The sequence below is a fragment of the Gossypium hirsutum genome, chromosome D08 (genome assembly GCF_007990345.1).
Source record: "Gossypium hirsutum isolate 1008001.06 chromosome D08, Gossypium_hirsutum_v2.1, whole genome shotgun sequence".
NCBI classification, from domain to species: domain Eukaryota; kingdom Viridiplantae; phylum Streptophyta; class Magnoliopsida; order Malvales; family Malvaceae; genus Gossypium; species Gossypium hirsutum.
Window position 1 is genome coordinate 61,067,248 of NC_053444.1, and position 26,092 is coordinate 61,093,339.

Genomic DNA, 26,092 nt, shown 5'->3' on the forward strand with positions numbered 1-26,092 from the left:
TGCATGTTGGTTGCTATGGCTCTATTCAATAAATAAAATATCTGACCAACCCATCCTCCAATTTGATTCTCCATCTGCCATTACCATTTTTTTCTAAAAAAAATAAAAAACCCTTTTTCTTTAACTTGATTGTTTTGCCCTTAATCTCAATTATTGTTTTGTTTGTTTTGAAAAGGGTAATGTTGTTAGATCATTAATTAATGTAGTTGAGATAATGCATGAAGAAATAGGGAAAAAAAGGAAAATACCTTACTTTAACATTTCAAAAGATTGCATGTCTGATTTGAGTATCAAATTAGGTGTTAAGAAAAAGGTTAAATTCTGTTATTACTCTCTATACTTTGGAAAATTGTGGATTTAATCTTTATACTTTTATTCGGTCATTTTTAATTTCTGTATTTTTTAAAGTTTAAAATTTCAGTCTTCACTGAACGATAATTGTTGAACTCACTAATTAAGTTCTATTATTTCCAAAATCTGATGTGACAAACATATTATAACTTGTTATTTCCACTTATTAGTCACTAAAAAACCAATTAATGGGTTAACGACTTTCATTTGTGTCAATACTAAAATTTCAAAATTTAAAAAGTATAGGGATTTAGAATGATCCAATTTGAGGATATTGACTAAATTTACAACTGTATACATAGTATAGGATTAATAATTGAATTTAACCAAATGAATTTAACTACTATCATTTATGTCGGGACTAAATTTTTAAATGTATAAGGACTAAAATTGACCAGTTTGAAACGTAAAATGATTAAATTTTAATTAAATTAAAATATAAACACTAAATCCATAAATTTCACAAAGTATAAAGACCAATAGCAAAAATTAACCTAAGAAGATGGAAATTTGAATAAGATTGCAAATGGGAAGGCTTCAATTATTGGAAGAGAGTTTTTTATCTCAAACAAAAACTAATCTATCTGTCTCTGGTCCCTCATTCCAGCCCCGCACACAACTTCCAAATAGTTGCCCACTGCCTGGAATCCAATGCTCAATCCCCACCATTCCAGAGATAGCAACGGGACAGGGTCCGGCGGGCCGGGACGGCTTTTTACTTGTTCGACCCCACCCAACATATATTCATCATTCTGATCTGATCTGATCTGAAATTAAATATTAATTTATTTATATAAACCCGATTAAAAAAATTAAAATTATATTCGTTTTCAATCTAACTTGATTCAATATGTAAATTTTTTTAATTTTTATATTTTTAATCAAAATAAAATAATAATATTTAATGATACAATTTATTATTTTATGTATAATTATACTAGAGCAAATATTAATATAAATTATTTTATCATATATGTTAAACTAGTATTATTTATAAAAGAGTATTTTAATAATTATCTTGAAACGAAGAAATTTTTTCTTAAACCCGATTTGACTAATTGAAAAATTAAACCGGACTCACCCGTGTTAAAATTCAATTTCAGAAATAAAAAAATTCCAACCCTATCATACTGGCATGAGTCAAAACCCGTCGGCTCGAAGGTTTTTTTTTTTTTTTCCCATCCTTACACCAATCCCATCATTCATACCTACATATATACAGACACAAAAATCCATGTTGGTGAAAAAGCTATTTTTATTATAATTTAAAATGTAGTTTTGTAAGAGTATTTTTGGGTAAAAAATTTTAAGATTTTGGAGATTTTTAAAATGTTAGCATTTCAAATTTCATAAATTTAAAAATGTTAGTAATTGTATTCGTTTAGTTTAAATAAATAATTTTTTTAAGAAAATTTGGGTAATTGGAATTTTACAAATTAAAAATAATTATAAAAGAAAAATAAATATTATAGAAAATATTAAATACAGATATCACTAGATTTGTAAAATAATATAAATATTTTTAATAAAATAAAAATTTAAAAATATAGATTAAAATTAATTAAAAATATTTTATTTTATTTTATAGTGAAACTGTGTATTAAAAATAAAATAATGAGGATTTTGAAAAGTCACTCTCTAGATGAAATTAGATAAAGGAAATTAAACCACTTAAATCCTCTCTTAAAATTCTTCCTAAATTTTCAATTTCTATATTATTTTTACCTAAACAAATAAATTTATTTCTAAAATTTTGAAAATTTTCATAGAAATGAAATTTCTCCTCTAAACCATTCAAATATACCCTAAAAGAAAACTGATCTAATCATTAGAATAAAAAAAATTATATTATAATTTTGAGAGTACAATATTGGGTGATAAAATTTGAACCAACATCGAATGAGTATTTCATAAAAATTTTAATTACCGTTTCATTTAAGTTAAAGATAAAATTTTATTTTGTCAAATACTCATTTAATAATGCATTTAACACTTTGTTAGTAAAATAATTTAGATTTAATAATGCCCGGCCCTTAAAAAGCCAATTTTTTTATATAACATATTTAACTTTATGAATATCATATGTAGGGTGGATACAAATGTTATTATACTATTAATGTTGTTTTTTTACTTTTTTAAATTAGGTTTAAGGGTGTAAAAAATTCTCAAATTTTTTTTTTAAAAATAATTAAGCTCATTCTCTTTTGTTTTTTTGTTTTTTGCACTTAATTTGGTACTTGAATTGTTAAAATACATAAATAAAAAGAAGCTCTTTGACCATTAACTTTAACAGTTAACAGTTAAAGTTAACTATCCTAATTTTTTTCAGTTAAAGCCACCCAGTATCACAATTACAACGTGACATGTGACAAAAAATTATAAAAAATAAAAATAAATAAAAGTTATAAAAATTATTAAATTTTAATAAAAAATTTTAAAAAATAATTATATTTAAAAAAAATAAAAAAATTGTAAAATTTATAAAAATCATAAACAAATTATAAAATGCATCAAAAAGATCCTTTAACCATTAATTTTAATTGTTGACCATTAAAGTTAACAACCCCAATTGTTTTTCAGTTAAAGCCATCACATGCCACAACACAGTGTGACATGTGGTGAAAAATGTTAAAAAAAATAAAAATCAATAAAAATTATAGAAAAAATTATAAAATGCTTTTTTTGATACGAAATTTTTTATAATTTTTTATAATTTTCTTACTACTTTATAAATTTTTTAAATTTTTTTTCTATATTTCAATATATTTTTAATACATATTTTTTAAGTTGTGACATGTGGTAGATTTAACTGGAAAAAATTATGGGCGGTTAACTATAACGGTCAAATGACATTTTTTATGAATTTTTGGCAGTTCAAGTATCCAATTGAGTTAAAAAAAAGTAGGGGTTTAATTGTTTTTTTAAAAAAGTTTAAAAGCCTTTTGTATGTACTTTGATAGTTCAAGTACCAAATTGAATGAAAGGAAAAAGATTAATTGTTTTGTTAAGTTTGAGGCTTAAGCCTTTAAATTATACTGATTTTAATATTAAAGTTATTTTAAATTATATTAATGTCTAATGCTAGGTTTGAGTTTTGGAAATAAAAGAAAATTGAAAAGTGAAAGAGATAAGGTAGATTTTCCCAAATGTATGAACTTCAATATTCTGAATTTAATGCAAAATAAAGCATATTTAAATGGGTTGATTAAATTATGGAATGTGAAAACATTTGAACCTCCGGTGATTTTATAATTCAATTTTTGTGTCGCAAATCTCAACCATATATACTTCAATATGCCATTTTAGATTTATATTATTAAATTTACCTAAATATATCGACTTTTTAATTATTACTATTTTCTTTTTTATTTCTCCTCTTCATTGAAAAAAAATCAATGTCATGATAGGTTCTACAGTTTTTGTTAACACGATTTTTTCTATTTAAAGCACTTATTTACGGTTTAAGTTATTTAATGCTTTTTGTTTAAATTTTTCATATGTTAATTATAAATTTGATTTTAAATAAATTTACCTCTTTATTTTGAATTTTACTTAAATGAATTAATTTTTAATTTTATAATATTAAAATTAATAAATATTAAATTGTTAAGTTTAAAATATAGTTAAAAAAATTCATATTAATAATATTTATCAAATCAAATTTAAAATTTTCAAATATAATAAGAGTTAATTATGTCCATTGATTAAAGTAGAGCAAAGATAACATATAATATTACGAACAAATAGAATAGTAACAATTTTAAGATTAAAATAAATTAATATAAAAACAACATGTAATAAATTATTAACAATATTATTTAAATTTTAATATATTAATATTATTATTCAAACCTTGATATTTTTGTATTATTTTAATATTAAATCTTTTAAAATTTAAATAAAATTAATATAACTTATTTTAAATTAGTTAAATATTTTTAAAAATATTTTGTAATTACATTACTTTTTCAATTTATTAATAACTTTTTTGAAGAAATTCATTAAGAAATTTAAACAAAAATTAATATATAAAAAATTATATGCATCATATAAAAATACAAAATAAATTTCAAAATATGAATAAAAGGAAATATTGTTATTCACGCCAACTTACAAAAGCTTATCCGCTTTAATCTATTATTTAAGTTTATCTAAATATGTATATAATACTAATTTTATGGTATGAGTTTAATTATATGTAACATATTTTAAAATATATGATAAGTATGGAAAAATTATTTAATATGTTTTTCACTTTTATAAATAAATGTGGTATATTCAATTTTATGATAATGTTATATATTAGATTTATGACCACTTATGTACCAAACACAATGAGTGTGACAACATTCATGAGCCAACACGGCTACTACATTCCCTCTAAACTAGTTCTCAGTTTGCGGCAGTAAAGTAAATAATTAGAGATACGGTAAGGCGGATTGAAACAAAATTTTAAGCTCATTTTTAAGTTTAGATTCAGCTTGATTTAAAAGGTGGGTCTAAAATTTTGTTTAAGTCCTATTTAAATTATAGAAGTTAAATTCGAGCTCATTTCAACCCAGCTCGTATTATTATTTTTAAATTATTTTATTAAATGAACAAATTTTAAAAAATATAATATATCAAATAGATTTAAAAACATTAAAACAAGTATTACAACAGCAAACAAATTGAATATACTTTAAAAATTATTTATACCAAGATAATTGCAACTAGAATAGCAGCAAAATTAATAATAAAACATAAGTTCTACATTATCCAAATAATATTAAAAACGACAGTGAAACAATAGTAAAAACGCACAAAAATCAACACTCAAACAGCAATATAATTTTTTATTAAAAATAATTAATTTATTTGGGCTGGGCTTAGGCCAATAAACTTTTACCCGATGTCTAACCTGTTTAGAAAATTGACCTTATTTTTTTGTTTAGACCCATTTTTCGGACCTGTATTTTTATGCAAGTCCTCCTATTTTTTAGGTAGGCCTTCGACCCGGAGTGGACGGCCCCGGCCACGATGAATTCTATAAATGATAAACAGAAGAATGGATACATGACACAATTTATTTGTTTTATTTTATTCTGAAGCCAGTGAGGTGGCTGTACACCTAATTTCTGCCAACAGGGTAAAAACAATATTGATCGTCGTTCATCATCACTGTAAGCAACAATTTACCTTTCAAAATGATGACATGTGTGGGTCAGGACAGGTAGCAATAGATATATATATTGCAGCTCATTTGATATCTCCATGGTTGTGATGTCAGCAATGCCACGTAATTGTCACCCTGTAAGAACATAGTATTAGAAAGCAATATCAAACTTTAGCAATTAGGAGAATGGAGCAGCATATAGATTGGAACAAAGTATCTTATATTCAATGACAACTACATCAGAATCCTCGTAATATAGGACCATCCTTTATTCTGGTAATTGCATGTCACCCTGCAAATTACAAATAGAAAACGCTGAAGATTCGGATTGCTCTCAGTCCAAGATAGAAGGGAAGAATGTAATTCATATCAATAAAGCAGCTCTTCAAAAACAACGTCAACAGATTGTCCCCACTTCCCATTACACAAATCCAAAAGCTTCTCTGCTGGTGTTTTAAAGTTATATCATCAACATCAATCTTCTCAGCCATAAGGAATTGAAGTCTTAGCACTTGAGAGGGACAAAGCAAAAGTTGCATGCTTATATTCAATATTGTAAATGATGCTGATGAACAAAAGGGTAGATGGAAAGCTTGAATGTCATCTCGGTGCAAAGAGCGTAGCCCACATACTGCTCAAACCTGCAGGCAGCAAAATAAATAAAATACCATCAAGTAATTAACTAGATGGGATGATTTCTCTCAACAATAGGAAAGTATACTAATCAAATTATTAAGCCTTGTATGTATGATCCTTATCGGTATCAGTCCAGATTTGACTGTTCAAATTCATTTTAAGAGAAAAATCAATAAATTGGTGAACACAAAAGCATATGAAAAGTATACTTTATAGTATAAAATTTGAAAACCTTCTCACGCTGAGGTAGCCATTTGCTTTCCTTCAGTAGAGGTTGAATTTGCAAATAGAGCTTTTGCTATCTGTTTCATTTTCTACACCAATTACAAATCTAGAAAACAGATATATTCAAGGGAAGATTAAGTATTAATGTTCTCACAGGTTGCAGAGCAAGAGCAGCATGAAATTTCTTGATCATGTTGGCTTTAGAACTGAAGTCATTGTGCTAACGAAAATGCTTAAACTACCACAAATTCGATATAAATACTAAAACACATGTGAAGGACAATATATGCTTAGTTAGTAGCCATGGATAATTTGATATTGGGAAGCAAAGAGTTCTCAACAAATCATGTGTGAGACAAGTAACATACAAGTTGAAAAACATAAGGAGAAGAAGATGTTATTAATAACTTAATCTTCAAGTAGAACAAAATACTACAAGTACTATAATCTAACAAAAACAAGGAAAGTGATTTTTAACCTCCATTTTTTCTTAGGCTTAGGCTGTGTTCTCCAATGCTTGTCAGATGAGCTTTTCCATTAAAAAGTGTTTTTCCCTAAAAAGTAATAAAAAACAGACGTCAGTGTAGAAATTTTTTTAACTTATTTTAAGTGCTTTTTCACAGATGAAAAAGCATAATTTTTTAGCTTTTTTTAGCCAAAAAGTGCTTTTGGCTGATATTTTACTTTTTTAACCTTACTATTTCTTCTTCCAAATAGGCGTTAGAAGACTTTTTTAAAATAAAATAATACAAATATGTTAAAGGAATTAATTAAAAATAAATAATTTTTTTAAAATTCCAGATTGGGCTTTTATTGATTAAAACATTCAAACTGTTCGGAATAGTCCAAAACAAACAAACTAAAGCAGAATTCAAAAAAGAAACGGGCACAAAGTAACCGGCCCAGAAACAGATGCCCACACCTAACAAAATATCTAGATGTTAAAAGAAAACTCTAGAACCAGCAATAAATGCGCCGATCCGTTGCCCAATCAGAAGCTACTGAAATTTGTCATCCCCTCATCCTGTCATTTCAGTTTCCTTTTGACGATTCCATATTTCAAAAATTTCCTAGCAGATCATTTCTGTTTCTTTATTGCTCTGAAAACTTTCTCTCTTCCAAACTCCATCTCTCGATGCTTCCCTAATCTTGTTCGCTCAGCTCATCATGCCGTGCTTGGTTCTCTGCATATTCAGGAACGCCCATTTCCAGGTAAAATTCCTCTCCTCTAGACCTGTCCATGGGCCGGGCCGGGTTCGGGCCGGGCCCACAAAAAATTTTAGCCCGTTTACTAGGCCCGGGCCCGGCCCGGCCTGAAGAAAAAATATGAGGCCCGAGCCCGGCCCGGCCTGTTTTTAATTAAAATTAAAATTAAAATTAATTTTTTTAATAAAATTAAAACTAATTGTTATTAAAATTAATTGTTAGTAAAATTATCAAATTATTAATTGTTAATTGTATTAATTGTTGTAATAAAATCTAACATTTGATTAGTAAATTTATCAAATTATTAATTGTATTAATTGTTGTAATAAAATCTAACATTTGATTAGTAAATTTATCAAATTATTAATTGTATTAATTGTATTAATTGTTGTAACAAAATCTAACATTTGATTAGTAAAATAAACTTGATGTTTTATTATTATTATTATTTTGTAACACTAGTCAAGGAAATGAAAGTAAATAAACTGAAAATAAAAAACTATTATATTTTAAAATATATATATTTAATATTTTTCGGGCCGGGCTGGGCCAAAAAATCTTGCCCGAGGCTCGGCCCATTTTTTAAACGGGTCTAAAATTTTGCCCAAACCCATATTTCGGGCCTATATTTTTACCCAAACCCTCCCATATTTCGGGCGGGCCGTCGGGCCGGACCGGGCCGCCCGGCCCATGGACAGGTCTACTCTCCTCTTCTTAGCGTCTCTGTTGCAAGGATATGTGCAAGGTTGTTTGCAGATCTTGGTGTGTGAAGAAATCTAATATTTTTTACTTCTTGTATTTTCTGTTGTATATCATAAATATATGCCCCTACCATTGATCTGTCATGATCCTTTTTGTTGCATTTCTTGATTATTGCGAGGGAATCTCCTTCAAAAATGAGTGCCTGCCAACCATGGTCAACTCCTACTTGGACTGCTTTCCGACAGGCAATTGCTTCAGCAGCATAAGCAGATGGAATTCCATTGTAGATTTCTGAGCAGGATAAAAGAATTTTTCCTTCCAAGTCTCTGGCCATAACACCTGAGGCTGACCGGTTCTGAATCTGATTATATGCACCATCAAAATTAATCTTTATGGATTCCCACTGTGGGTGTTTCCATCTCTTATTTCCTTTCATTGTTTCTGAGTTTCTTTGTTCAAGACCAGTTAACTCAATGATGTAGCTATTAACAAAGTTTGCAACTTTTCCATTACTAACTTTTCCTTCATGTAGACTTCTGTTTCTGTCTCCCCATATGGCCCATAGTGCACAACAAAAGAGTCGACTTTGATTTGGGTTTAACTGCTCTAGCGCCCAGGTGAGCCACTGTACAAAATCCTCGCTTTGATACATCATAATGTTCTGAAGTGATAATGTTTTCCATACCTCTCTTGTAACAGCACAGTCACGGAATAAGTGATTCATTGTTTCAGCTCCTTCTCCACATCGGGGGCACCTTGTGTTGACTGTTAATTTCCGGTGTTGTAGATTTACCTTTGTAGGCAGATAGTTCCATAATAGCCGCCATATTGTGATCTTTATTTTTGTTGGTATATTCAGGCTCCAAAGTGTTTTGTAAAATTTTCTGTAGATGATTTGTAAAGCATAAGCTCTGGGATTATCAGTCGATCTCTGTAATAGTTGATAGGCACTTCGTACCGTAAATTCACCCGACTTCTCCCCTCCCCAAATAAGAAAATCTTCATGCGGTGATCATGTTAGCAGGATCTTGAGGATTCTTTCAGCATCTGCTTCAGTGAAGGTATTGTTAATCAACTCAGTATTCCAGCTTCTACTGTTACTGTCAATTAGCTCCTTTACTTTAGAAACGCGCATAGAGTTAATTCCTGACGACAATTTAAAATTATCTGAATCTGGAATCCAAGCATCATTAATGGATATACTAGAACCCGTTCCCACCTTCCAACAGTGCCCTTTTATCAATAAGGCTTTGGCTGCCCAAACACTTTTCCACGCATAAGAACAAGAGTTTCCTAATTGGGAGTTTAAAAATTCATTTTCTGGGAAGTATTTGGCTTTAAAAACTTTCGTAACAAGAGAACCCTGGTTATTCATAATCCGCCATCCTTGTTTAGCCAATAATGAGATATTGAATTGCGCCATATTTTGGAAACCCATACCCCTCTCCTCTTTAGGCTTACACATATATTCCCATTGGCACCAGTGTATTCCTTTTTTTCCTTTTCCTTTCTGCCACCAAAATCTGGCAAACAATTTTTCTATCTCCTCACAGAAAGATTTTGGTAGCAAAAAACATGTCATCGCATAAATAGGGATTGCTTGAAGTATTGTTTTAATGAAAACTTCTTTGCCTCATTGAGATAAGAAACGTGTACTCCAATTATCTATCCTCTGTTTAATTCTGTCCTTTAGATTTTGAAAAGCTTCCTTCTTCTTTCTTCCTACCATGCTTGACAGTCCAGGATACTTTTCTATATTAGTCGAGCACCTTATCCCCAATTCAGCCGAGATGCTATCTTTATCCGCTTTCGTTGTATTCGAACTGAAAAAGATTGAGGATTTATTAAAGTTCACACATTGACCAGAACTAATCTCATATTCCTTCAAAATCTCCTTTAAGATTCTTATTCTGTCTTTAGTCGCTTCAGCAAACAAAATGTAGTCGTCTACAAATAATAAGTGTGAAATTGTCGGACCTCTTCTGCTGGCCTTTACTCCTTTTATCAGCCCCTCCCGTGTTGCGATTCTAATCAAAGACGAAAGTCCTTCGCTGCAAATAAGAAAAATGAAAGGACTAAGCGGGTCACCTTGTTGGAGTCCTCTGGTAGGTTTAAAAACTCTACCTCTTTTTCCATTTATGGAAACTACATAAGATACTGTAGAGATACATCGCATAATTAGTGACACCCGTTCCTCTGCAAATGCCATACTGATCATAACTGCCTTAAAAAATCCCCATTCGACTCTATCATAAGCTTTACTCATATCCAACTTTAATGCCATGTGACCTTTTTTCCCGTTACGCTTTTGACGAAGTGTGTGTAAAATTTCATAGGCTATTAAGATATTATCCGAAATGAGCCTCCCTGGAACAAATGCACTTTGAGCACTATCAATACACCCTCCAATAATTGTCTACATACGATTGGCAATAGATTTGGCTATGATTTTATATATTACTGTGCATAAGCTAATGGGTCTGAAATTGGCTAGATTTGTAGGGTTGGAATTCTTCGGGATGAGAACAATCTCCGTTAAATTTAGATCTTCAATATCCTTTCTATTATTCAGAAACTCCAAACAAAACTTCCCAACATCTTTACCCACAATATCCCAGTATTTTTGAAAAAATAATGCCGGAAAACCATCATAACCAGGTGCTTTGGTAGGTCCCATACTTTTTACTGCACTAAAGATCTCTTCTTCCGAAAATTTTTCTAAAAGGGCCGTGTTGATATCTGAAGAAATGTTGTTATTAATACCTGATAGAAGATGAGATAGGTCTCCTATGCCATTAGTTGAAAAGAGTTCCTGGAAATACTTTGTTGCACTTGCATTTATTTCTGATTCCTCATAGATCCCCTTCCCATCAGCTGTATCCAACCTGCTAATTATGTTGATTCGTTTTCGCATTGAGGCATATTTGTGGAAGAAAGCCTTATTCTTATCCCCCAGCTTAAGCCAGTTAGCCCGTGCTCTTTGCTCCCAGTACATTTCTTCTTTGTCAATCTTCATATTCAGATGTATTCTCTTGTCAATAATCTGCACCATTATATCATCATTTCGTTCTTCCTCTAATAATCGTTCAAGCTCTTTTGTAAGTTTTCCCACCAATCCCTTCTGTTTTTTCTTTAATGAATTGGCCCATCTTGTCAAATTGGTCTGTAATCTTTCTATCTTTTAAAAAACGGATCCATTTAATGATTCCCATGAACTCTTTATCTCCTCTTCAATCGTTTTCTCTGTAGTCTACCATGCTTCAAATTTAAAAACTGGGATTCTCTTCAAATTAATTTCAGTACTGGTACTAATTAAAAGAGGACAATGATCCGATAGTGAAGACGTTAAATGGTGTACGCTACCTGTTGGAAATAATTTCATCCATTTTTCACTCGCTACACTCCTGTCTAGTCTTTCTTTGATATTTGTTTCCGGTAAATTTCCCCTTTCCCATGTATACCATTTACCCAAGTATCCCACATCAATAAGAGAGCATTCTTTTAGAACTTCACGGAACACTTCCATCCTTTTCTCCTCCCTCGGTTGACCTCCCATTTTTTCGAAGGAATAAGCAATTTCATTAAAATCTCCACTTACCAACCAAGGATGCTCTTGTTCCTGTCCTAAAGATCTTAATAAATCCCATGAAGTATTTTTATTCTGTGAGTAAGGGGATCCATAAAATCCGATGAATCTCCACTCTTTATTAGTTCCTTCTTCAATCAGCACATCAATATGGTTGGTTGAGAAAGTTTTAAGCTCAACTTGTACCGCCTCTTTCCATGCTAGGCAAATGCCTCCCCGCGAACCTGTTGCATCTACATCTATCCCATTCATAAACCCACACCTCCTCCTAATTTTCTCCATTCGCTTTCCACTAACCTTAGTCTCCATGAAGAAGACCAATTGAAGATTATTTTGCTTCAGTAAAAACCGAAGCCTTCTCACTGCCCGTGGACTCCCCAATCTACGGACTTTTCAGCATATGATTTTCATTGCGATCGGTCGGCTTGCCTTTTGGCAGCCGTCGATTCATTCTGGTTGGGTGATTCAATTGGCAAATTGATGTCCGTCTCCTGTGTTAAGTCCTGATCGCCAAATTTCATCCTTTTAATTGCTTCTTCCTATTTCCCGTTTACACCGTAATCCTCTTGTACCAACTCTTTCCATTTTCATTTTTGCAACTTACTCTCTGCCTCATACTGTTTCATCACTTCTATTTGTTCAGCTCTTTTCCACCTAGCTTCCCTTCCATGCTTCAGTATATTTGCGTTTCTATTTTCTGTAGTTCTTCCATTTGTTTCTTCATTCTGTTGTATCTGTAATCCTGCTCCTAATGTTTCCAGCCAAGCGTCTTCCTGTACTCCTTCCATCGTATCGCTCCTTTGTTCACTGTTTAAATAGGTTTTCGAACTCTTTGTACTATCTCCTGTATACGAACATTGCACTTGTAATTTTTTTGATAAAGCATTAAACTTCAGACTTTCTTTCCCAATCAAATTTAATTCTGCTTTTAATGCCAAAGAGTAAGGTGGATCCTCTCTAATTCTAATTTTCTCTGCAGGTGTAATGCTTGTACAGTCCTGGAGACCATGCCCCAGTTTTCCACATCCAAAACAGAAGGTTGGCAATTTTTCATACTTGAATGGGATCCAACATTTATTCCCATTCCCTGTTGACACAAATATACCTCTACGGAGTGGTTTTTGCACATTAAGCTGTATTCTAAGGCGACAAAACTCACCGCTAATTTCAGATATGATCACTCCACCGAACGTGACCCCTACAGCATGCAGAAGGTCTTTTTTATCAAACTCTGGTAAACAGGGTCCAATTTTAATCCAAAACGGAGATGAAACAAACGTAATTTGGTCTCTCTTTATCTGCTTAAAAATCTGATAAAAAATTAATTTCTTCCTAAACAACCATGGTTGGCCTTCCATCACAGATTCTAAATCGTCCTATGATTCAAACGTTATCAAAAAAATATTTTTCCCCACCAATTGAATCTCAAACTTTTCCTTTGTTTTCCAGATACTTTTCATCTGTGCTTTGAAACTATCATGATTATAAGATTTATTTGTCCATATAGAACAAATCAGAGAAGGTTTACCGTTTGGCTCCACTATTGAGCTTTTGACCGATAGTTGAGTAAGTTCCTCTTCTAATAGGGAGATCTCGTCTCTCCCAACCCCGTTGATGCCACCACTCTCCATCATCCCAAGCCACAACAGCCACTGTTTTCGCTAGGACACCAGGGATAGCACTCTTGGCTTTTAGGGTTTTTAATAAAAAATAATTTTTAAAATAATACAATTGTGTCAATATCTAATTACAAATATTTAATTATTATTTTAAATATTTAAATATAGTTTATATATTCTAATTAAATTTAATAAATAATTAATGTTAATTACTTAGAAATATTTAAAATTAATATTATATATTAAAATATTAACAATAAGTTATAATAAATTATTTTTTTATATTTTTGCTAAAATATCATAATATTAACTAATTTGAACATTATTTAAATACATATTTGTTACTTTATAATATCATGTCTAAAATGGACATTTTATTTCTCAAAAACACTTTTTGACAGCAATACCAAACACTCAAAATTTTCAAAAGCACTTTTCCACACCACTTTTCAAAAGCACTTTTCAAAAGTATTGCCAAACTAGCCCTTACAAGATCCTCTTTTGTCAATGGCACTATAGCAATTGCAGCATCCTCTGTGGAAGGACTTGCTACAACAATCAAACTATTCCTTCTCTTGTTTCCAGACATGCAATTCTGGAGGGAGTATCGATTCTGTCTTCGACATTGTTGCTTGAGTAGGGAAGTAAAAATTACCAATTTTTCCTTTAAACCCAAATTCTCATTTTTTTCCCTTCTTAAGTACTTCTAGAGGAACATTCATAATAGTTCTCCAAATACCTAATCAAATTTTGGAAAAAAAAACATTTCATCCTAACCAATGGCGGAGCCAAAAAATTCTTTTTTGGGGCTAAAATTAAATTGTATATATTTAATATAGTAAAAATGCAATTTCATCATTTAAATAGCTTATAACTTTATAAGTTTTAAATGATTAAATCAAATTTTTATCATTTTTGGGAGTCAATGTGCAATTTTACCATTACTAATTTAAAAATTTATAAATTATATATGACCTAATTAAAAATTTTCCATTTTGGGGGGCCATCTACTAAGCTCCATCACTGATCTTAACTTTCCAAGGGAGTAATTTTCACCATTAGAAGTGGAGGATACATGATAGAATACCCTTATTCAAAACTAGTTGACCCAAAATCAAATGACATCCTTTTTCAATTCGGACACTTTGAGTTTAAAAATATTTTCTTTCAATAGTGAAATATTTGATGAAGACATTGCTTTGATACCAAATGAAAAGCCTTAATGGATTAGCCTTTACCAAGAGAGGGTGAACTAGAAAAGATTGACAAAATAGATTTATAGAAGTTCAACCTCAATTGCCAACATCATCTATTTTAGCCCCTCTTGTTAAGGATTTTTTTTCATTTCACTAATTTGAATTGTTACAATGTATAACATTTACGATTCCTATCTTTTTAATGATTAGATAGAACATATTTTCTCCTTTAAAATGGCTAACACGGAACCACTTCAGCTTTCAAGGATCAACAAGCAATCTCTCTAGCTTTCAAGGCTAAACTAAAAACCTCTTCGACTACAATTAGGGGTTTTTGTGTAGATAAAAGCCCTCTCTAAGGGGTGTGTTCACAAAGTTTTAGCTCACTAGAAGATTGAATAAATCTATAGCAAAGAAACTCTATAAAATATATGTACAAGAATAAGATGAAAATAAAGCTCTCTTATATTTTCACTTCATCTTATGCTTACATATAAGCGTAGGGAGATTGATCCTACGAAATGTGGGATTGATTAAATTCCAGGTATTAACAAGCAGGGGGATTAGTCCCATATGTAAGGGGTAGTCCTTTTGAGTAGGGGGATTAATAGGGATTAATCAACCCCTAGCTACGGATCGATCCTACCTTGAAATGAATTGTTACTATGCTTTTAAAATGTTAAAAACACGATTTTAAATATTTGAAATGATTTTAGATTAACGTAAAAGAAAAAAAATACATGTCAAAGCATTTGAGTACACATTTTAAAGTATTTATAAAACTTGATTTTTTAAAAAGAATTTTAATTTTTTTGCAGTAAAAAAAGAGTCTGTTACAATCAAACAGAGACAACATTAGAATTAGATAGTATGGAAAGATTATCTAATCAGGACTGATCAACAACTTTAGTAGGGGAATATGAAAAACATAGGGCCCAATTGGAAATTCTTTCATTAGACCTGCTAGAATGTGGGGAGCAAAGTTCATTTCTTTTGGAATCTACTTAACGACCACTTGTCAATCATGTTTGCATAATTCTTGGATTCGTAGTATCAAATCTCTATTCGCTAGTCCTTTAAAGCCCTCATGAATACCTTTAATAGCCTGAGCATAGTTAGTCTTAAAAATAACCTCATTCCACTTGAAATCCCATACAAGATGAAGACCATCATAAATAGCCCAAAGTTCAACTTGTTCAACATTACATCTTCTAATATTTCTCTCAATCTCCTATAGCCACCTACCATACTCATCTTTTGCTATTGTTGCGAAAGATGCAAGGCCTAAAGACGGATTACGGGCATCATCAACATTTATTTTGAAAGAACCGGTAGGTGGTGGACTCCACCTATAATTCCGATGTCGATTACTCATAGATGCACTACGTCTGCTAGGCCTCGTCCTAATATAACTCGCCCAACACCACAAGGACTGTATAATATTGGCAGAATTAAAAGAGATCCCTTGGAAAATCGTAAGATTCCTTTGTTTCCAAAGCTTCCAGCAGATGATACCAAAGAGAGATTGCCACATCACATCCTGATATTCTAAGCCAAAAACATTCCTCAAGTTTGCCAACACCAAATCCTACAAGGAGTAAGAAAAAAAATTGAGTTAACAAACTAGAGGGAATAATATGAGTAAGAAAAAAATTGAGTTAACAAACTAGAGGGAATAATATGTTTCCGAACCTCCCATGCTTGACAGCAGTCTCTTAAAACGTGAATACAAGACTCCTCGGCTCTCCCACAAATCACACAAGAAGGGCCCATCGAGACTCCTCGTTTACAACATTCCACATTAGTCAATAGGTGTTCTTTGAGTACCAACCAAAGAAAATAACTATAACAATCTGTTTTTCAGTGGTGCCAGAAACAGTGGTTTTGGGGCCACAAATCTGATAAGTAAGTTTGTAAATGTTATTATTTAATATTTACGAGTCAAATATAGTATTAAAATAAATTAAGAATTGGCAATTTATAATAATTGAATGAATAATTAAGTTCAAGTGGTATGTGCCTAAAGTCAAGTGATTTTAGAAAATGAGGTATCAGGACCTCATTTCTATAAACCGAGTTATAAATATTTTCTTACATATTTATGGAGTGTTATTAGGGTCATATTAAAATTTGGTTAAGAAATATTAACGTTTAAGTAGTTAATTAAGTGAAAATGACTAAATTGTAATAGTTGAAAAAGTCAATCGCTATTAATTTAAAAGTGTTAATTTATTAAAGAAACATGATTGGATGGCCTTAATTGGTAAATTACCCATTCTTAAGATAGTGAGATGGTTTGAGCTTAAATTACATTTATTTTTATATGTTATTTTTATTATTAAAACAAAATAATAATGTTAAAATATGAAACATGAAAGCCATCTTTTTATTTTCTCCTTTCTTTGACCGAACCACCATTGTTAAAGAGCTTGGAGCTTTGGTATTTTGTTTCCCTTGCATGTGTATGCTCTCAAAATCTGTTTTTAATAATTTTTACGTTTTTAAAATCGTTGCAGCTTAATGTAACTAACTCGGGGGTCAATTTGTTAAATTGTTAAATATTTAAAATTTTATCATTGATGAATTTGAGATTTTCTTAAAAGTTTATGGTAAAATCTTAAGCTTGGTTGCTAAATAAGACTATTGTGTAAAGTATTTTTGGTAATTTTAATGTTGAATGATTAAAATGTGAAGTTAGTAAAAGTACAAGGACTTGCTATGAAATAATAACAAATATGAGCTGTAATAGGGTTCCAAAACAATTCGGCTAAACTTAAAATTGAATAAAAATGATTAATTTGCATGTTTTGGACTTAGGATTAACTACATAAAATGTAACACCCCTTACCCGTATTCGACACCAGAATAGGGTACGAGGCATTACCAAAACACATACACTTGTAAACGTATTTAACCGAGTTATAAAACTTCATCTAAATTAAAACTTTTAAATTATTAACATGATTTTATAATTCTTCATAATATATCCTCAAAATATTATATTCATAATAAATAGGACCTACGAGACCCGATACATATTCATGCAATTCACAAGTCTTAATAATTCAATGCTTCATTTCAATTTCATTCAATTCACAAATTTCTCATGTTCACAATTAAAATCATTAAGTTCAATACTAATACGTATTTATCATTTAACTCAACGTTTATTGATTATACCATTCATTAACACATTTATGAAATTCTCAATTTTTGCAATGAAAATGTCACTTTAGCTTATATAACAACATCAATTCAACTCATCATCCTGGTATAAATTCACTACCACTTATCCATTTACTATAATTCTTTTGGGCCCATTTGTCACTTACCATCCTTAATCAAATCAGGGAACGGTTACGGAAAATTGAGTACTTCACTTCCACTTTCCATAGTATAACTATGGCCTTACGTATGATCACTTATCACTTGTCCCTGATCAGATAAGTGTAGCTAAGCTACCACTTATCACTTTCCACTTGTCACTGATCAAATAAGTGTAGCTAAAGCTACCACTTATCACTTGTCACTGATCAGATATGTAACAACCCGGTTTTGACCTTAATCGGAACAGTAGTTTCGGGACCACAAATCCGAATTAGAAAAATATTTTTATATTATTTTCTGTGTTCATTATGTGTGAATTTACTAGTGTGAAAATTTCGTGCTTTAATTTCACCGTTTGAGTGTCTGATTAAATAAAAGGATTAAATCGCGTAAAATAAAAATGTAATGGTTAAATATGGAAGTGTCTAATTGTTGTTGTTTTTATAATTTAGAGGTTTTATTATGCAATTAGCCACTATGTAAGTTAGTGGGTGGCAAAGGACTAAAGTAACCTTATTATATATGTTTTATATATATATTAGTAAAGGTTAATATAGTAAATAAATAATAAGGTTAGTATATGTTTAATATAACAAATTAATATGTCATGTTCTTCACCTTTTAGCCGAATTTGAGAGAGAAAAAAAATGGTTTAAAGCTTTGTTTCATTCGGCACATTCAAGCTTTGATTAAGGTATGGATTTTGTTCGGTTTTTGATGATTTTTATGTTTTTGAGATCGTTGCTTCGATTACTATTTGACCCATGCTTGAATTTTTGATTTTGATGAATATTTTGAGCTATGCCATTGATGAATAATTGTGTTTTGTGATGTTTGATAATGAATAATGAAAGATATGTTTTATATTAATATATTTTGTATTGGAATTTTTGGTGAAATTGAGTAATTAGGGCTAAATTGCAAAAACAATATTTTTAGGGACTAGAATGTGAAATAAATAAAATGTGTGAACTTAGATGGACTATAGAAAGATTCGGCCTAGATATGGTATACACAAATTTTGTGTATTTTGTGTTTTATGCAAAAAGGATTAAATTGCAAAAAGTGTAAAATATTAAGGGCAAAATGGTAATTTGCCCATTTATGTATTTTTTGAATTAATTGAATGTTTTGATGAATAAAAAGGTTAAATTTGATTATGTTTAGATCAAGAAACGAAGAAAACGAATTTAGATCGGGAGAAAACGAAAGTAATCGAATAGTCGATCGTGTTCGCCGATATCCGAGGTAAGTCTGTTAGAAAAATTCATGTTATCAAATCAATATATATATAAGTATATTTATTTTATAATTAATGAGCTATAACTACAAGTATAAAATTTATGTTAGTTGATGTGTGAATTTTATACATATATATGTGATGTTCGAATCGGTATGTATATAAAAGTATAAATTTTTGGATTCAATTAAAAGTTCAAATGTTATGGTTGTATTTATATAATGTGCGAATATATATGTGTGTAATATATATATTTAAATTCTTGATCTTACTTGAAGTATGAATGTTATATAAGTTTATAAAAGATTCGAATATATTAAGGTATATACATGTACAATTTTTGTTTTTTTTTAATCAAAGGCATATATATATAATATATATATATGTGTGGATCGAAGAAGCTTGCATATACATGTATGATACCTTATATGGATTTGAGAATGAAATTATGGATGTATATATTAGATTTGAATATGTATGAGTATACAAGTATAAATTCATGCTTTGATTATGAGTACGTAATTATATATGTATATGATAGACTCAAATATATATATAAATGTATTCGGTTGAATTATTGAATTATCAAGTTTGGAATTGGTGAATTGAATCAGGTTATAAACCTAGCAGGCTAAGTGCCGGTGATCTGAATCAGGCTACAAGCCTAGCAGGCTAAGTGCCGGTGATATGAATCAGGTTATAAACCTAGCAGGCTAAGTGCCGGTGATCTGAATCAGGCTATAAGCCTAGCAGGCTAAGTGCCGGTGATATTAATCAGGTTATAAACCTAGCAGGCTAAGTACCGGTGATCCGAATATGCTAAATTAAGTGATTATATGCATTTGATATACATATATAAAGATATAAATGATGTTAGTTTATTTTAACTTAATGATGGAATAAGTATAAGTATATATATATATTTAAATTTTTGCTCATGACTTACTAAGCTTTAATAGCTTAATGTGTGTTGTATTTGTTCACCTCTGTTTTATAGATTTTGAAGTCGCGTTACGAGCTCGGGGATCGTCAGCATAGTCTATCACACTATCGACCGTCTTTGGTATTTTATATATTTTGAACTCGAACCTATGGCATGTATAGTCTAGTTAATAGGTTTAAATTTGGGATATGTGAATATGAGCCATGCGAAAATGGCTTACTTTGTTTTGACCATTTTGGTGCCTATGCATATAGTTTTAAATGTCATTAAGATGGAGATTTTATTTATGCATAGTTGATTAAATTATAAGCTATGATAGATAAGTAAGTGTTATTTAATCTGCTGAACTCAATACTTTGAAATTTTAATTAGTTTGATGCTTATTCATTATTGCATTCGATATATATAAAAAAATTGAAGTTAATTTACATGCTGTTCGATTTGTACTGCATGAGGGAGTTAAAGTTGAACTTAAGACAAGTTATTAGCTAATTAATATGCTGCTGTTATATTATGAAGCATTGACTGTCTTAATTAGAGCACAATTATGGTATTTAGATAATTAATATGCTAATGTTGTGATGTGAATCATTGGTTGTCCGATTTAAGACACTTATTGTATTTTAGTTGTTAAATGATGCCGTTAGGAGGAGGATTATTGCTATCTAAAGCATGTAATTATGCTGTCCAAAATAGGACATCTTTGATTGAGTCATGCGAACATTAAATGATTGGAGTAATAAAGGTTAAAATTAACTGAAACTTGTAGCAATGCTGTCCAAAAGTGGCAATTGTTGTGTCTATTTATGTTTTAATATCTGGTCCGAATTTTGTAAGTAAATTGTTGACCAATTTTGGTAATAATAAATATCTATTACTTGATTCAATTAAAATAATAATAATTTTGAGTCGGATTTTGATCGGTAATGCCTCGTAACTCTAATCCGGCGACGGACTCAGATTGAGGTGTTACAAGATAAGTGTAGCTGAAGCTATCACTTATCACTTGCCACTTGTCACTGATCAGATAAGTGTAGCTGAAGCTATCACTTATCACTTGTCACTGATCAAAAGTACTCAAATCCGGCGTTCCGCTCAATTTGATCATTTATTCGGTTTTTGCATTTTTATTTTATTCTCATTTCAACAATAAATATATTTCATCATACATTATATAATTCATGAAATTAACATTTAATCATTAAATTTCAGCCATATGAACTTACTATTTCATTATCTTTCCACACTCGTTTCCTATGCACATCACACAAGATATAAACATATCATTCAACCATAGTCGCAAGCTAGTGTATTTAAACATAACTCTTTTTGGAACTAACCACATGATAAACCATTTCACTAGAGATTACATAATTTAAACCTTACCACCCTTTTCATGATCACAAGCATATTTCCAATTAGGCACTTACCATTTCAATGCATAACTTATAAATTTAACGTGGCATAATCCAACCACTACTTGGCCAAAGCCTAAGCATGTACACCAAATATGTTAGCCAAATACACATATAGCATAAACATTATAAGCATGGATGAGCACAACATTTATTCATGTATCACACTTACCAACATGTGTTAATTCATAAACCATTCATGACATTACTTCATGCCAAATCATATACCGAATATACCATACACACATTCTATAAAACTTTATTTTCACATATGAGCTTAGACCATGACCAATAATGCACAAATATAAGCATCATTTTTATTTCATCGTTTATCAATTATAATCAAGCATATGACCAATTATACACAAATCATTCATATATTTCCCAATTTTCCTCCTCCTCCTCTCCATTCCACATCCTTAATGTGTATAACACATTTAAACAACATTATCCATACTATCACTATTTTCTTGTATGTAAATTCAAGCTATTTGTCAGAGTCAGAGTCACTAATTTATTTATATCTTGAGCTACAGAGCTCCAAATTAAGATCCGTTAATTTTTCATGAAACTAGACTCACATATATTCTTACCATAAAATTTTCAGAATTTTTGGTTTGGCCAATAAGTACAGTTTATTCTTTAAAGTTTCCCTTGTTTCACTGTTTAACAGTTCCAACCTCTCTTCACTAAAAATTAATTATCTCTTTGTATAGAATTCGGATGATGTACCCATTTGTTTCTATTGAAAATAGACTCATTAATGATTTTAAATATATAAATTATAACCCATAATTATTTTTATACAATTTTTAATGATTTTTCCAAGTCAGAACAGGGGAACCCGAATTCATTCTGACCTTATCTAACAAAATTCATTATATCTCATGATTTACAATTCCATTACTTACACCATTTATTCTATGAGAAACTAGACTCAATAAGATTTAATTCTATATTTTTTTCATCCTCTAATTCAATTTCCACGATTTATGGTGATTTTTTTCAAAGTTAACCTACTGCTGCTGTCCAAAACTGTTTTAGTGCAAGATGTTGATAATCAAATTTATAACACCCTCCTTTCTTTTCTCTAAAATATTTTCTATCAATTCCTCTTGTTTCCCTTCACTAACATATCAAGAAAATAGAACCTTATATAATAAAACCCTACATTAACATCAATTTCATACTTTTTCAATAATATCAAACTTAAAAATATATTGAAATCTTGATGTTCTTACCTTGCTCTATTGATTTCAATCTTTAACTTAATTTTCTCTCTCCTCTAGCTTCTATTCTCGAATCTAACTTGATATTCTAGCTCCCCATAGTCTCCTTAACATTTTTCTCTTTTGGTAGCTATGGATATTCTTTTGATTTCTAGGTGAAAATGGTAAATTTTTGGTGGAAGGACCAAATTGTAAAGAAAGCAAAAATTTCTTTCTTCTCTTCTCTTCTAACGTGAAATGCATGGGAAAGGAAGGTAATTCTTCAACTTTTCTTCCACATATATATATATACTAAATAAAATAATAATAAAATGATAAAATGTCATTTAAAAATCAAATTAAAATGTTAATAAACTAATATTTATTTATTTAATCTAAAATATCTCCAACATCATCATTACTTTTCTAGATTATTCCACCCTTAAAATATTTACACTATTGGTCCTTCAAATTTTTCATATTTACACTTTAACCCCTCAAATTTTGAGTATTTACTCTTGGATAACAAAAATTTTCTCACTTTTGCAATTTAATCCTTTCTTTAATTAATATGTCATAATATACTTCCCAATGTTGTCAAAACTCAAAATTCTCCTTTTTGTCACTTTATTTCCTTACTATATCAAAGATAATATCTTACTGTAAAAATTTTCGGGGTATTACATAAAATGAATTGATTTTTCTGTTAGAATTGGTGAATTGAATGGAATTATTATTTTAGATCAAGAAGGAGTGAAAAATTGAGGAGAAGAGAAAATTATCAAATAGCCCTTGTACTTGGCTGTTGCTGCAATTTAGTCTGGTCAGTTCATATGAACTATAATCGTTATAATGTTATTTAAATTAAATGTTTACCATGTTGTTTTTAATGTAAATGAATCAGTATATATGAGAATGTATCCATATTATGACGAATTGACAGATATTGAATCCCGGTTGAACCTTAAGAATTCTTAGGATACAAATGACATGTCATTAGAGATTTCATGTTTCGAGTGTTGGTCTTGAATGTCCTACCGATGGTTGAGGTCCTGCATTTGTCGCGGATTCTCCACAGCTCGTGTGAGCAGCATCGTGTAGCTTACATTCTGACTCACAGCTTGTGTGAGCATTGATGTAAAGAAAATGTTACAGTTATATGTAAAGGTACACTTCGTGTGAGCTTTCCCGAGTATCCGATGTAATTCTAGATGGTTCAACGGGTAAGAAAAAGAATGGAACGGTAAGTGACTCAATGGAAAGGTTCATGACTTTATAAAAGATTCGACGCATATGTAAGGTATCTTATGAAATCTATTCATGTTATAAATGAGTTTATATGATTTGTCAATGAATCTACTAACATGTAAGCTTGATGATGCTTAAAAAAGCTTGTATTAAACTCATGGTATGTGAAATGGTAAGTATGCAAATGGAATTAATCATAATCTGATGGTAACGATGATAAGTTAAATGTTATGTTTATACATGGTTGATTTCATACGTATCATGAACAAGTATACTAACTTGTGGATTTGATGGTGTTGAATAGGCTTTTACTAAGTTTATGACATTAGTAGTGGCTTATGTTTATTCTATGATTTGTATTATTAAAATGGTAAGTTATGTTTTAAGTTTATACGAGCTTACTAAGCACTCGTTGCTTACGTAGTTATTTTCCTTTATTTTATAGATTATCAGAATTTCGATCGGTTGGAAGCTCATCAAAGACCTATCACACTATCCAGCAATCAATTCAGTAGTTTTTGAGTGATTTGGCTAAGATTTATAATGACATGTATAGGGTGATTTGTAATGGTATTATGGTGTGTGTGTTAATGGCGTTTTGGCTAGTATAAGCTTTAGAAAGCTATGTTGATTTGGTACACTTTGATGCCTTACCAAGTTATGTTGTTTTGGTAATTATAAAGTGTTTGTCTATAAGGTTCTCTTGGCATGTTGATGATGGCTTGAAAATGGTTACTTGTGACATGTTTTAGTTCATATTTGAACTAGGCTATTATGTATGGAAATGAGAATATTAACATGTATAGGTTGTTGTGTAATGGTATTTAATGAATGTGTTAATGTAAGTTCTGGTAAGTTTAAGCTTTGAAGTTATGCTTGATTTGGTGAACTATAGTCCCTTACCTAACCATGTCATTTTGGTCACTTTTAAGTACATGTATATAAGGTTCTTTTGGTATGTTTGCAATGACTTGATAATGGCCAATTTGTGGTATGTTTTGGTAAGTAATTGAAACAATATATAATGCTTGTAATAAGGTAATGTTGACTTATGTTAGCATGTTATGTTTTGGCATATTTGTGGTGCCTTTGAATGATATATTGGTTGGGTAAATTAGGATGCTTGAAATGATATGTTTATGCAAGTTTGAATGGTGATTGAACCCCTTGAATGTGTGCACAAATAGTTTAAATAGTTATGTATGAAATGGTTTTGAAATAGCTGGATTTTTGGTAAATTTTGGGTTCACATTGTAACAGCTCGATTTTGACCCTAATCGGACAAAGTGGTTTCGAGACCACAAATTTGAGTCAGAAAAATATTTTAAAATTATTTTTAGTATTTATAGTATGTGAATTTCAGTGTGAAAATTTCGTATGAAAATTTGATCGTTTGAGTGCTCAATTTGATAAAAAAGGTTTAATCGTGTAAAATGAAAACTTAGGGATCTAATTTAAAAGCATCTATTTGTTGATGTCTTATTAATTAGGAGGCTTAAAAGTGCAATAAACCCACTATATAGATAGTGGATGTTTATGGACAAGACTAACCTTAATGTTTAAATATATATTATTTAGTAAAAAAGGTTAGTCAAATAAATAGCTTATTATTACATTATATGTAATTAAAAATACATGAAATTTAGACTAGCTATCATCTTCTTCCATGGCCGAATATTAACAAAAGAAAAGAAAGAAAAACCAAGCTAGGTTTCGGCACAAAACAAACTTGATTAAGGTATAATTTTGTTTCGGTTTTTGATAATTTTTACGTTTTTGAGATCGTTGCTTTGTGTACTACAAGACCCATGCTTTAATTTTTGAATTTGATATTGATTTTGTGATATGCCATTGATGAATGCTTGAGCTTTGTAATAGTTGATAATGAAATATGGAAGATATGTGGAAGATTAACATGTTTTGTCTTTGAGTTTTTCGTGAAATTGAGTAATTAGGGCTAAATTGTGAAATTAAATTTTTGAGGGACTAAAATGTAAAATAAATGGAATGTGTGGACTTGTATGAGCATTAGGGA

At 30.4% G+C, this 26,092-nt stretch overlaps 1 protein-coding gene across 1 annotated transcript; it reads right to left on the reverse strand.

Annotated features, from left to right (window-relative positions):
* Positions 1-8,273: 8,273 nt before the first annotated feature.
* Positions 8,274-8,999, reverse strand: LOC121220370 (uncharacterized). The gene has a single exon (XM_041100065.1). It carries the CDS (start codon positions 8,997-8,999, stop codon positions 8,274-8,276), a length of 726 nt encoding a protein of 241 aa, XP_040955999.1.
* Positions 9,000-26,092: the final 17,093 nt, after the last annotated feature.